Source organism: Olea europaea, unplaced genomic scaffold, assembly GCF_002742605.1.
Source record: "Olea europaea var. sylvestris unplaced genomic scaffold, O_europaea_v1 scaffold806, whole genome shotgun sequence".
NCBI lineage: Eukaryota > Viridiplantae > Streptophyta > Magnoliopsida > Lamiales > Oleaceae > Olea > Olea europaea.
In genome coordinates, this window is record NW_019266496.1 from 157,133 (window position 1) to 170,431 (window position 13,299).

A 13,299-nucleotide genomic window follows, 5' to 3' on the forward strand; every position below is an offset into this window, starting at 1 on the left:
TGCCTATCCATTCGAATCTCTATTTTTCTCGAGAAAATATACCATGGGTCGAGTAAAATTGTTCTATTCTATCTAGGGGTAAGAGAAGCTCTTGTTCATTTGAAAATTACTTTCAACCCTCGGCTTAATAATTCTCATATTAGATTTATAAGAAAATGAACTTCAATTTATTTTTTCTTTTATTCTTCTCCCTCAATAGTTATACCATATATTCTGTAATCTTGTGAAATACTCGGTCGTGTGGTAGAGATAAATCCATCAAAATGAAGTGTTTGGATGCCTTCCAGACTCGAACTGAACTCAAGATTCAACACGTTATATAAATTGAGATATCATGATTAATCAAAATAAACCCAGATAGATTCGGGAGAGCACTGGGGGTATTATGCTGTTCTAGAAATTAGTCAAAGAGAGTTAATTAAAAGAACATAGGTAAGTCACTACAAGTAGCATTATCCCGTGCAAGTACTGCTTTCAGAGTATAATGCTGCGGCCGAATTCACCAATAGAATTGAGTAGAACTTGAGAAAATTCCATCTCATGAACCGGACATGTAGGTGTAACGCGTCTGGGCTCCAATAATAAGTTCAACGAGTTTCTCTGCGCAAAAGAAGAAACCTTTAAAGTTCAAAGAAGAAAAGATTGTCTGTCTGTTGCATAGTCATATAGAACACAGCATATACCAGCAAGAAGCCCGACAATGGGAACCGGTTCCAGTAGCTTTTGAGTACCATCGAGTCTCAACCTAAAAATCTTAATGAGCTTAGCACTCTGATCTCTTTCCATATCAGAAATAATAGAGGAAGTGAAAAGATGAAATGATGTAAATTGTACCATGAGAAACACTATATTACCTGGTATACTTGGAAAAAAATGGATCTCTCATAAGGTAAAGTGCCCACAAGAGCTTTCGCCTTTTTAACTGCACCATACCCAATCCATTTCAGTATAAGATCAAATTATCATCAAATTCTTACAGTGTAATATTCAGAAGGAAAAGTCTACATGTACATAATTATTGCACATAATGTTGTCCATAATGTGATGTGGCAATCATTCGGATGTTAATGTGAAAGTGTGAGATTTGAGTCATTGAATCCAATGCTAATTATATACACTATTATGTAAACAATTATGTACATGTAACACTTCCCTATTCAGAAACCTCTCCAACTGAAGGAATGAAGAAAAAGGAAACAGATGTAACATTTTAACAAAACAAAAGTAGAATCTAGTTCTCAACATGGCATAACGATTAAGGACACTTTTGGGCATAGATAGAGATTATGGTTGACACAAAATATATACAGTTCAAACATTAAGATTCTAACCTCGTGCTTCTCGATGTTGGATAGACAAAACTCCTTGCTATTTTGCCTCAAAATTGTGATGTATGAAATAACGCCATTGGAGATAAGGTCCACAGTCAATGAAGTAATCCAAGGAAACCATGACCGAGTCCCATACTTTTTTATTAGTAATACATAAATGAGTGGTCTTAAGATAAACATCATCTCTCCTATTAAAAATAAGCCCCCAGGAACGCCCTTCTCAGACAAGAAAGAGGAAAGGCTAGGTTTCTTGGCCACTATTGCTGTAAGGAAATGAAGATATATTTCAACAAAACAGTCTCTAACTGATTAAATCACGTCTCTCCAAAGCACTGACAAAACGAAAAAAAGAAATTTACTTGGAGGCTCCATTATTGCCTGCTGATGCTGAACTCTATATAACCATGTTGGCTCAGAAACTGTCCTTGCACTTTCACCGAACCTATTTAATGCAAATAATGCCCTCCCTTCCAGATTCAATGGATTATGTGCATGATAATTCTTTATATTACCAGGAACAGGATGTTCTCCAGGCTTTGGAGAGAGCCCATTTCTATGCTGTGAATCTAATGCATCTGAATCCTGCACGTCATTTGTATTCTCCCCACCATGCAAGAGCATTTTATATCCACTCTTCCTAAACAATGCTAACCTAAGTAATACCCTGAAATCGATTGAAACAAAATCTTATTATTGATAACAAATACTGGCGATATAACAACTGATGGTGCTGCAAGAAGAACCTACTCTAATAAAGCAAGTTCCTTACTTGGTAGCTTCTGTTATAGCAATAAAATTCCATTTCTTTTCATCACCATAGAATTGCTGTGCTGCAACTTCAACCAGAGTTTCCAAGTCTTTCAACAAAGTTATAAACAATGACAACGGGAAGGAGGAAGGCTGGGGAACATGACCCATGTGCATCTGGGTTGGTGTTGTCTCGATTATATGATCATTGACAGAAGTGATTATACCCAAAACTGATGTTACTGCAGAAACATATACAGTGCATAGAATAGAATATATCAACACTTAAAATAAACTAATGAAAAAAAATTGCAGAGAAAGAATAAGAGATTCACGAAACTTGACAAGGTGACCAAGAGTCACTCACGTGCCTGGGAGAAGGCCCAGAGAAGGTGTCCGGGGAAATGGTTATTATGAAATGTTAGAAATGAATGATTATACCCAAATTTGATGTTACTGTAGAAATATATACATACGTACGTACGTACGTACACACACGCACACATGTATACATACATACATACATTATATATATATATATATATATATATAGAGAGAGAGAGAGAGAGAGAGAGAGCATTGATTTGGAAACAAAAAATATAATTCATAACTGGAGTAGAATACAGTACAATGTATGAAGAATGTTAGATTTCTAGAAAATATGGCAGAACTTACATAGCATAAGGAATTTAAGGGGGAAGGGTGGGTGGGGTTTGGAAGAATAGAAATAAACCTAATTTAAATGCAGAAACTTAAGATATAGAACTTTTTTAACATGCAACACTGAACCACATGAAAACAGGAGCCCACAGTCATATTGGATAATCTCCATGCATGCACTACAAAAGTTCTCTATATTGGTAAAAATATTTCGTTCCTAATGAAGTCAATCTAGTTAATTTAAAATATCATGATTTTTCCATAAATGAAAGAAAATAATGACACCCAAAAAAAAAAAAAAAAAAAAAAAAAAAAAAAAAAAAAAAAAAAAAAAAAAAAAAAAATAATAATAATAATAAAATGTTTCGCGAAATCCATCCTACATTGAGCCAAAGAACATGAGTTTAGCGCATGATTCTAAGTAAGAAGAAGTCAGTGTTACCAAAACATCACAAAACCTGCTTCTGGTCCAATTTCTGATTCAGAAAATCGTTCTGGGAGAAGCCATGTCAATCCCTGCAAGTATATTTTCAATAATAAGATATGGGTGAAGTTCTGAAATCCCATGCAGGTTAATATCAACGTACTCAAACATTTCCACGTAAAAGGCATCAAAAAATGCCAGTAGAATATAACACCTCGGTTATATTAAAGAATGCAAATAATAAATAAAATAAAATAAAAATTAAAGATTATCAAAGGGACGAGATGCCCAACTTTACATTTTTAGCTGCCATGCTTTGAATCTCGAATAAATATGAAAGAGGGTACAAATAATAAAATGTGGAAGAATAGGGAGTATATCTTTATGCATATTCTTGCAAGTGAGGTTTGTTTATGACATAGCGAAATGTATATTAAGAAAAGGTCCGACGGTGGATTGACTTTGGTAAAATTCATGGCAACTTCTTATGAAACACTATCAGGCTTCTGCGCTCCAAAGTCTCATTAAATCATTAAGCAACAAAGTGAGTTAAACTGATATCCATAACTATACAAAAAACAAGAAAGGCAACAGAAATTAGATCAACCTTGTTATGAAATTTGCAAGAGAGTTATGATCCAACACGAGTGAGAAACCTTGTACCCAGGGACAGGGGTCGATGGAAGCGTGCAAGCATTATGCAACTTATGATGTTATGAGGTTACGACTTGTAAATCAAAAATACATGTCATTCATTAAAAGCATATTATTCCATTTCCAAGCACCTCCCATATGTACTTATTTAGTCTTAGACAGAAATGGAAGAGACGGGGGCAGTTTGACCTCAACTGAGAATGGGGCCATATCCAGTCTGTATTGCCCCATAAATATTAGCAGCTAATGAATAGTTCACACCACAGAATTTATAAAGTAGAACTCATATATCCATATGCACATGAGAAGACAACTAAAGTGTTTTCAAATTTTAATAAATTAAAAAGGCGGCAATTATGAGCTCAAATTCCTTATTAACTGCTGATAATTCGTCAGATTGCAAGATATTAGCTTAGAAGCATAGGTGCTTTAAAATCCCTCCTATTAACACTGCTTCATCCCCATTTCCTCTATTTTAGAAGCATAATTCAAAGGCAAAACAGCTTATCACCTAAATTAAACAATTTCTAACTCGAATAAACAAAAACCAATTGACGAACAATACTATTACAAGTAAGGTATAATTGATAAAAATGTTACTAGTTCAACAGGCTTACGTTAGCTAGAGATTCAAGCGAGTGCACGTAGTCCCTATTCCTCCAAACCCATCTTTTGTAAGCCTCCATGGAATGAAAAATTGAATCTACACTGCAAAAAATGAATCTTGAGTTCTCCTGGGCGTAAAAAATTTTGAACCCTAAAACTTTATAAGCCACGAGCACAGCGCAAAACTTTTTCCATATTGGCGGAAATCATTCTGCAATTTTGAATGAAACCCGAATGAGAAAACAGGGAAAATTGTGAATTTTGGGGAATTTTATTTGTTTTGCTTGTGTGTGTATCGATGACGTGTACTTACAAATTTTTTGCAGGAATTTCTTCAATTGATCAACGGATTATTGGTGGAAGAAGTTGGGATAAGGTGTGTATCTGACTGACTTTAAAAAAATTCTCATCGTAAATTTACCTAAGTGAATATAACGAAGCTATTATTTATAAAATATAATTAGGAAAAAATAAAGAGGTTACTTAGCCCCATTAAATTAAAATTTATTTTTCTTTTTTCTATTTTCAGTAAAATAATATTACACGTAAATCAAAAAAACTTATTCTTTTTCAACCATTCATTTCTGCAAACAAAAAAAAAATTATATTCCACTGATTTTCAGTTGAAAAAATGGAGACCAAGCGAGTCCTAAACCCCTATTTGGTGAAAGTTAAATTTTAGACTATCAAAATTAATAATTAATTAAGTTTGGGAACCCTAGATACATTTTTCCCGACAATCTAAGGCTCTTGGCAAAAACCAATCGACCGAAAAATCAAACCAAAACGCTTTTTTGAAACCATCAGTATGATTTCACATAGACCTTTTACTATTAGCGAAACAATTTGAAAAAAAGTTAAAACGTTCTAAATCAACTTGGTTTAAATTTCAAAATTTCGAAGAGGTTTGAAATCAAATCTGACCATTAAAAAAAAAAAATTTATTTTTTCCATAAACTAAACTGATAAATTACAATCTTAACTTCTAAAAGAAAATATAACTATAAATTTTAATACAAAAATGAGTAATTTGGCCATTTTTCCATTGTCAAATACCAACAACTAGTTAATTACCTAAATTCCATAACTCAATTGTTGAGACTTTTCTTTGATTTTTTGATATTTAAATTTACAGCTCAATATATATACACATACATATAGTTCTTTTAATCGTCAAGAAAAGTATATGGAAATAGTTACGATAAAAGACACTTTTTAATGATAAAACTCCCTCTCAGAGGGGAAATAACGAAACAATTATTCATTCCCTGGCAACAAATACTCTAATGGGAGTGAAATGTGCTATTATACCGTTGCACTATTCGGAAAGGAAAAGTGGCCGAGAAAGTCCAACGATGGAACTCCCAAGAGTCCAATTTCCATTTCAATTTTCCTGAATCAAATCTTTTGTTTTCCCTTTCCCAGTCTTCCTAGTTCAGCTTCAGCGTTCTTCAGCTCTTCTTTAAGTATCAATACTCTCTGCTCCAGCTCCTCTACAGTTCCTCGAACAAAAGATGGTTGATATGGCGATAAGAAATTGTGTGAAAATGCTTTCAAGGCTTCGACCCCACAAACCTATCAGACGCCAGCAGTTCATCAGGGTATTAACAAATATGAGAAATCAAGCAGGACTGAAAAATCAGGGATTTAGAATGTTTGGTATCGAGAATTTGATAACAAAAGATAGCAATAAAGAAGAAAAAGAAGTTAAAATCTTGTCTTTATACTGTCTTGTCCTATCGAGTAATGATTACCGAATACGCTCTTAAAAGAATCCTTATACCTCTTGAGGCAGCAACGGCAACTTAGTTATGTGAAAATCATCATACAGCATGTAGAATTGGTCCAAGTATTTTTGTTGCATGCACATTCTAGCTTTGAGCAACTTTGATTCAACAGCTGAAAGAATAACATTTTAGTTTCCGTAAAGATATTAAATGGTAAAAGAGAAGCGCCAATATGAACAAAATATAAGCATACCTTCTTCATCAAAAATTACTTGATTAATAATGATATTGTGTGTATCTATCTCAAATTTGGTCAGTTCCTGAACAAGTCTTTCAGTTTCATATAGAGAGAGGAATTCTGGAATGCAAACACAGACGAACGTAGTCAAATCCTGCCCAAAATTAGAAACATTGATGGATCAAGAAAATTTCACAGGTATGCTGTACACATGTCAATTTCAGTACAATTTATGTTCCCAATATTTGATCCAAATCGCCATTTGAAAGAATCGACAATTTTTTATCTTGTGTTCGGCCATTGTCTATTATGTTTTAATTGAATAATATAAACTCTGAGACTGAGAGTATTTTTTCCAATCCAAATCGGTGTTTGGAAGAATTAATGATTTGTCGATCTTGTGTATTTCTTCAACTCTTACGCTTCGTCAGGTTTTCAACTATTTACTGAGTTTACAAGTACCATTACATCTCTCAGCATGCCCCACAGCAAACCTTGGCACAGAACTACTTCAGTACTTAAGTGTTTATGGGCGTCTTGAGTGTGTTTAGACAGCTCTTTAACTAACAGAAGTATTAATATGGATTGTGTATTCTAACAAGAAGGGAAATATCTCACTGGATCCTTAAACTGCTTGTTCACTTGTTCAATCACATCTTTCATGCCTTCAAGCTTTCCGAACATTGCGTCCTCAGCAAATTCATCACCACCACCGAGTAGACGAGTCATCTGCCACCAACATATACAATAACATATTTATTTACATTATCAAAACAAACCCGGTAGACATACATGAGCAAATATTACATCATTACATCAAAATCAACTTATCATTGCAACCATCTATAATTAATATGCTTACTGAACAAGCCACGAGCTCACTGGGGAAATGTTCAGAAAAATGTGAAAGTAACAACTGACTACAAACTAAATCTGAACTGAAGAAAGAAAAAACACAAACTAATTACAAATAGCAGGTTCTCAGTTACACTATCAACGGAATGCTCATTTTCTAATCTCAAGAAAAAAGGACGCAGCAATTCCAAATAGTAGTTATTGGCAAAAGGTTTAAACGCCTATCTTTTCTCTCACAGAAAGAACAAAAGAAACTAATAACAGTGGGAGAGAGAGAGGAGAGAAAATCATCAAGATCTTGTAAGCAATGAAAATTACAGCTAACAACTGATTTGGTCAGATCAGGAGATCAAATCATTTTCACAATCTTTTGTACATCAACCTGTGGTGAAGTATATAAAATAATTAAATTTACAATTGTTTCAAATAAACAACATTGAACAGCAACAAGAACCTGTTGTTACAGTATAATTCACTTAGTTTTAGCAACCTGACACTCATATAAATCAACACTTATTGTAGAGAACACAGGTAATTAGAAACATAATATACACATACAACAAGAAATAAGAGAATACATATGCATAAAAAAATAAATCAACGAGTCAGGTGGAAAAAACAAACATAGAAAATCATCAATCTGTTTCAAAATTTGCAAGATGCTGTTACTACAGAGAACTTTTTTATCATGTTATAACCAATTGAAAATGATGTAGTAATATAAAGCTAACTACGTGTCCTAGACAATAACAATGTAGACATCACCTATCTTCAGCAAAAAGAGCAACAAGCCTGCAACAGGAGGCCAGATATAGCCATTTTAACTTTTGAATGACGAGTTTTACGCATATCCTGCTTTACATCTTAAATACGCCTCACACTCCCTCCATAATAAATAAATAAAACAGTAAAATAAAACAAAAGTAAGTAAGAAAGTAATGGAAAACATACCTGACTCAACAAGCCACCGAATTTACTTTTCAAACTCATCATTTTGTGAAGCCCCTTCTCTAATGTTGAAGGGAATTGTAACAGCCGGAGAGTATGTCCAGTTGGAGCTGTATCAAATACTATCACAGAATAATCCATTGTTTGCACTAGCCTGGAAAAAAAAAATTAAAAAATAAAGGATAATTTCTGTAAACAAAATGTATAGAGCATATATATTACACAATCAGTCATTTAAAATAGTTTCATTTCTTTCTAACAGATCACGGGATCATATACACTTTGAGTTAAAACAACTGAACCTAAATAAAAGCATGTTTGGGTTTAAATTATACATAGATGGAAACGAGCGGTGGATAAGTGGGTAGTTTGTGGGTCCCACAAAAATGTGTTGGTAGAAAGTTATTTAAATGATTATAAACAGTTTATAAACATAGCCAAACAAGTTTATAAACATTAGCGAAACATGGGCTAAATGTGGAAAAAAAAAAAAAAATTGACTAGGTGTGTGAAAGAATTTATCAGTGTTCAAGAAGAGTGAGGTTGACTGAAGAGAGCCAAAATGCTTTGGACGTGAAAGCAAAGTTTTACGTGCCATAGAAATACAGAGATATTGTCACGGTAAGGTATGAAATCCCATCGAACTAAGATTTTTAGGCATATTTTGTGCAGGTGTCCTTAAAGTCAGCAGCTTGTGTGGAGAGGGCTACCATTATTTGCATTCCCAAAAATTTAACTCAGTCATATCCTGTATAACTACACACATCGTCTTTCTCCACTCAACTCTTTCAAAAGCCATGTCCAAAGATAAAGTAAAAAAGGTTTCTTTATTTTATTTATTTATTTTTTAGAGAGAGGAAGTTTCAATCCTTTCCATTTATCTCATTTTATGGGATTTCAAGTCGACCTCTTTAAGTTTGCAATTGGTACTTGACCAATCACCATTTTAACCAATATATGTGGCAGCCTGCAGTAGATTGGCCAAAACAATTTCAATCAGTCCCCATGCTTTTCTTGTCAATTAGTGCCCCTTCAACAAATTGATGAACGTGCTCATTCCTTGCTCAATACTTCTTATCCTGCAAACCAATCTCAATATTCTTATCTCAATCACACTCAAGTAGTGGAGATTTCTCTTAACGGCAAAATTTTTGTCCACACAAAAGATCCTAGAACAGTCCTTCGAATTTTTTGTATATTATTTTGTTGATGGGCAAAGGCCTGATGCTTTTCTCCATTTAACATAACCAGACAGTTTATTGATTTTCTCCTAATGTCCTTGTGAGAATCAAGGTGGAAAACAATGGATATAGATCACAAGGGATCTTAATACTTCTTTGATAGCGTTAGCTAAGTAGTGTTTGGATCAACACTAAGTTTTAAGAAACCAATCAAAAAAATTGCTTATATACTATTACTCAAACTACATTCTTGAAAGTAAAGTTTCTTGCTAGACACATATAATTTTCTTTAGATGAAATGTCATCCATAATAAACTAAAGTTGTTCAATTGAACAGGTTTTCTGACCTTGGCCCCTAGAGTTAAAAAGGGAGGGTGGCAAAGCATTCATACATTGCTAAAATAGACTATATGTCATCTCAAAGCAGTAATGAAACATAAAAAACTTACTTCAGCATTTCTGCAAAACTCATAGCTTCATCAATTCCAGGAATAGCATTTGCTAAGTCGGATAGAAAACCATCCATATTATCTGAACCCAACGTGTCTTCATTCTCCACATTAGGATCAACTTCCTGTACGGCAGAATTGCAAATGTGCAATAGATAAAAATCGCAAGATACAAGAAATTTGATAATCCACACAATTACCCCAATATCAATTATTACACTACCATATGTGCCTAATATGCTAATACAAATACAACTTTATTTTAAGCTAAAACCTAACCAATAACTGTCAAAAAGTTCCACTGCGGTCATCTATTTAGCCTTCACCTCATATTTCTTCTTACTGCAACAAAAGCACGTTCTTTAATTCTAATTATTCTATACCCTTACAAAAATCCAAGATGCCTATCCTTATAAATCTGACGCCACTGGGTTCTTTAATTTATATATATTTGTACTTGAATAGTATTATATCGACAATCTCATTAACTAAATCTACATTATATATGACCATGACTAACGCATAAAAATAAAAGCTAAAAGGGGAACCTTGATACAAGCAATTGTTGTAAAGGATTCTGCATTATACACACATTTAAATACCCTTCACATGAATCCTTCATACTGTACATACATCAAATAAATTTTATTTTTCCATAAGCCATCCATCACCAACGCTTCGAATGTCAAAGTAATACAAAACCAGAAGAAAAAAAAATTATTTGAAGAATCCAAAAATAGAGGCCTAAAAAGAGCAAAGAGAAAACTTTAGAATTGTCCACAACTATATATTCATCAAATACCCAAAACTTCATTTTTCACAAATATCCCATCTTTCAAACGGTCCAAAGTTAATCCAAACAACTCTAGAAATCCACAATTGCAACGAAAGAAAAAAATTTCAAGAAAGCAAAACTACGTTAAAGAGAGAAGATTCGTATCCATACCATGGCGTACAAGTTGGAAAAGCCATTGACAAGTGTAGGAGTCTTGGTGAACCTCTGCTGAAACGCATCGCTAAGATTGTGAGCAGGGTCAGTGGAGATGATAAGCACAGAGGGTCGCACCCGCGCGAGTAAAATTGCAAGAATGGAGCTGCACGTCGTCTTGCCCACGCCGCCCTTGCCACCTACGAAAACCCATTTGAGTGTGTCCTGATCAAGCACGTTCTGCACTGTCCCTTCAGGCAATTCCTGGTTCGAATCCATCACAACAAGAATTGATAATAACAAATAGCAATACAGAACACTGCTCAATGAATTCGAGAAAGGTCTTTTACGTGTTTTTATTTCTTGTTTGGGTTTTCTCTGGAGTATTTATACAAACATGTCGAGGGCGGATAAGGTTTTCCTTCTTTTATCCCTGTTTCTGCTGGAAGATTCGGACTGAAATAGGTCCGATTTGAGTTCTGGTTGACTCCTGTAATCAGGCTTGCTGCTTCCTTGCGTTTCCTCAATTTATTTTTCCTTTTTCTTAGCCCTGTTTGGTCCATTTCTTTTCCCATTAAAATAAAAAATATGATTGTTAACCATCACATCAAGTCACCAAATTTGAATTTCTATCTCTTGTGTAGAACTGTAACGACTATATTTTTCATTCAAATTCTTATAAAAATGAGATACAAACGCGCCCTTAATAATTATTATGAATATTAAAATACTTTAGTATTATGATTAAAATGAGAAAATTACAGTTTTAGGTTCCAACCTATTAAAAACGTATAGAGTAGGATCAGCCTGTTATTTTGGCTCTGAACCTTGTTACATGTATACTTTAGTTTACACTTTATCACATGACATTATTATATTAAACAATTTAAATTACAAGCAGTTTTTTCATCCAATTGACACTTGATAATAATGCAAATATCAACCAAAATATCAAAAATCATAGCTAAGTCCTTTCTTTTTGTAGCACTTTTGAGTCCTATTGGACCATTTTATCATTATCTTTAATTAAACACAATTTTTTATAAGAACATGTTTACTCATATCTTTACTTAAAGAAATAAATAAAAATTTAAACAAAATCCATTGGAACGTTGGGGTTCACTATGAGACGCTGAAAACATCTCCAATGCAACTATTGAATTACTTGAATACTTAAAAATTATGCCGTATAAATATAAATAAGATATGTTTAGAAAAATTCTTCTTCAATGCAAGTTGAATAGCACTACGTCAAGCTAATTTGATACATATAAAAATAGACAATATCTAGAATTTTGTTAGACGTGTTTTATTTTTATTTTAAGGAAATAAAGTACGGTCCATAAAATGTAATTGTATTGAGTGAGCTTTGTTTTTATTATAATTTTATTTGTTTTATGTTATTTATTTAGACATAAGCGTAAAGTATCTCTATAAACAAACAAACAAAAAGAAAGAACAAGAAATTTTAATTGGGCAAGATTAATTATGTTCACATCACAGTTTTGGCATGCAGCACTCCTTGTACACTCCATGTTGTTCATGGAGTTTAACATTGCTCGCAAATTCAAAAAGGAAAATGCTGAAATGCCCGAAAAAATATGACAGAAGGGATGACATTGTCTCACATGCTGTGGGTCCCACACAAATAAAAAAATAATTTCCCCCATTGTTCTGTCATGGCTTCTGTCAAGCCATAGGTTAGTGTAGCATAGTCCATTCAAAAATAAATGAGTGGGAAAATATTTGTATCGCGACAAGAGACACAATGTCAAACATAATGCCAAAAAAAGTGTACATAGCAAGATTGTAACCTTATTACCTTACCTTTTTTTAACTTTTCATGGACAGAGAAAAATCATTGTTTTTGTTTAGAATTTATTCCTCCATTTACTTTTCTGAATCACACACTTTGAATTTATTCCTCCATTCACTTTTCTGAATCACACACTCTTTAAAAATTTTCGACCTACAGTAATCCACTTAATTTGCATTTGATATTCAATCACAATTTTCACATCTCAATGGATAAGGAAAAAAACAGAAGTCACATTTCATGTCTTCGTAGTCACATAGCATTGATCACATTTGAATTGCTCTTAAGGACGAGACATACACCAAAGTCGATCCACATTGTATGTATTTGTCTCAATTTTCAAGGAAAAAAAGCTACGAAGACAAATATATCACATCATACAAAGGATTATACAGCAAAGTCTAGTATGTCATTTCACTAGTCATGTCTTATAGGTCAAAACATATGTCGTATCATTACCCATATTTCTCTATATTGATCACAATCAAAGAAGATAGAGAAACAATGTCAATCCGACCACAATCCCATTTGTTCGTATGCACAAATGGTAACACAGATGAGTATTGAGAGATAATAACGACTTTGCTAAAATTTAGAATGAAATACGATGAAAGAGAAATATGAATCACCTTTTTACTTGTATGTTCATCGATGTCAATCAATTCCTCATCTTATATAAATCCATTATTACTTGAAAAAAACTGTAAACTATGACCTGATTTCTGCAAACCTTCC

The 13,299-nt window shown here is 33.4% G+C and overlaps 2 protein-coding genes across 5 annotated transcripts; both read right to left on the reverse strand.

Moving 5' to 3' along the window:
* Window positions 1-295: 295 nt before the first annotated feature.
* On the reverse strand, window positions 296-4,832 carry LOC111391552 (peroxisome biogenesis protein 16). Of its 4 annotated transcripts, none has more exons than XM_023016786.1 (9): window positions 4,736-4,832; window positions 4,434-4,633; window positions 3,197-3,254; window positions 2,101-2,320; window positions 1,691-1,995; window positions 1,332-1,594; window positions 855-922; window positions 684-745; window positions 296-600 (listed from the first exon to the last, which is right to left on the reverse strand). In XM_023016786.1, exons 2-9 carry the CDS (start codon window positions 4,500-4,502, stop codon window positions 539-541), a joined length of 1,107 nt encoding a protein of 368 aa, XP_022872554.1. In that variant the 5' UTR covers window positions 4,503-4,633; window positions 4,736-4,832; the 3' UTR covers window positions 296-538. The 4 variants fall into 4 exon arrangements, with proteins under 4 accessions (XP_022872554.1, XP_022872558.1, XP_022872557.1 ...); XM_023016790.1 differs by having other exon boundaries at window positions 3,181-3,254; XM_023016789.1 differs by having other exon boundaries at window positions 533-600; window positions 4,434-4,519; window positions 4,736-4,830.
* A 674-nt stretch (window positions 4,833-5,506) lies between these two features.
* LOC111391551 (ATPase GET3-like) lies at window positions 5,507-11,275 on the reverse strand. The gene is made up of 7 exons (XM_023016785.1): window positions 10,767-11,275; window positions 9,821-9,945; window positions 8,194-8,344; window positions 7,006-7,116; window positions 6,403-6,541; window positions 6,206-6,321; window positions 5,507-5,997 (listed from the first exon to the last, which is right to left on the reverse strand). The coding sequence occupies exons 1-7, from the start codon at window positions 11,025-11,027 to the stop codon at window positions 5,821-5,823; spliced, it is 1,080 nt and encodes a 359-aa protein (XP_022872553.1). The 5' UTR covers window positions 11,028-11,275; the 3' UTR covers window positions 5,507-5,820.
* Between the last annotated feature and the right edge of the window lie 2,024 nt (window positions 11,276-13,299).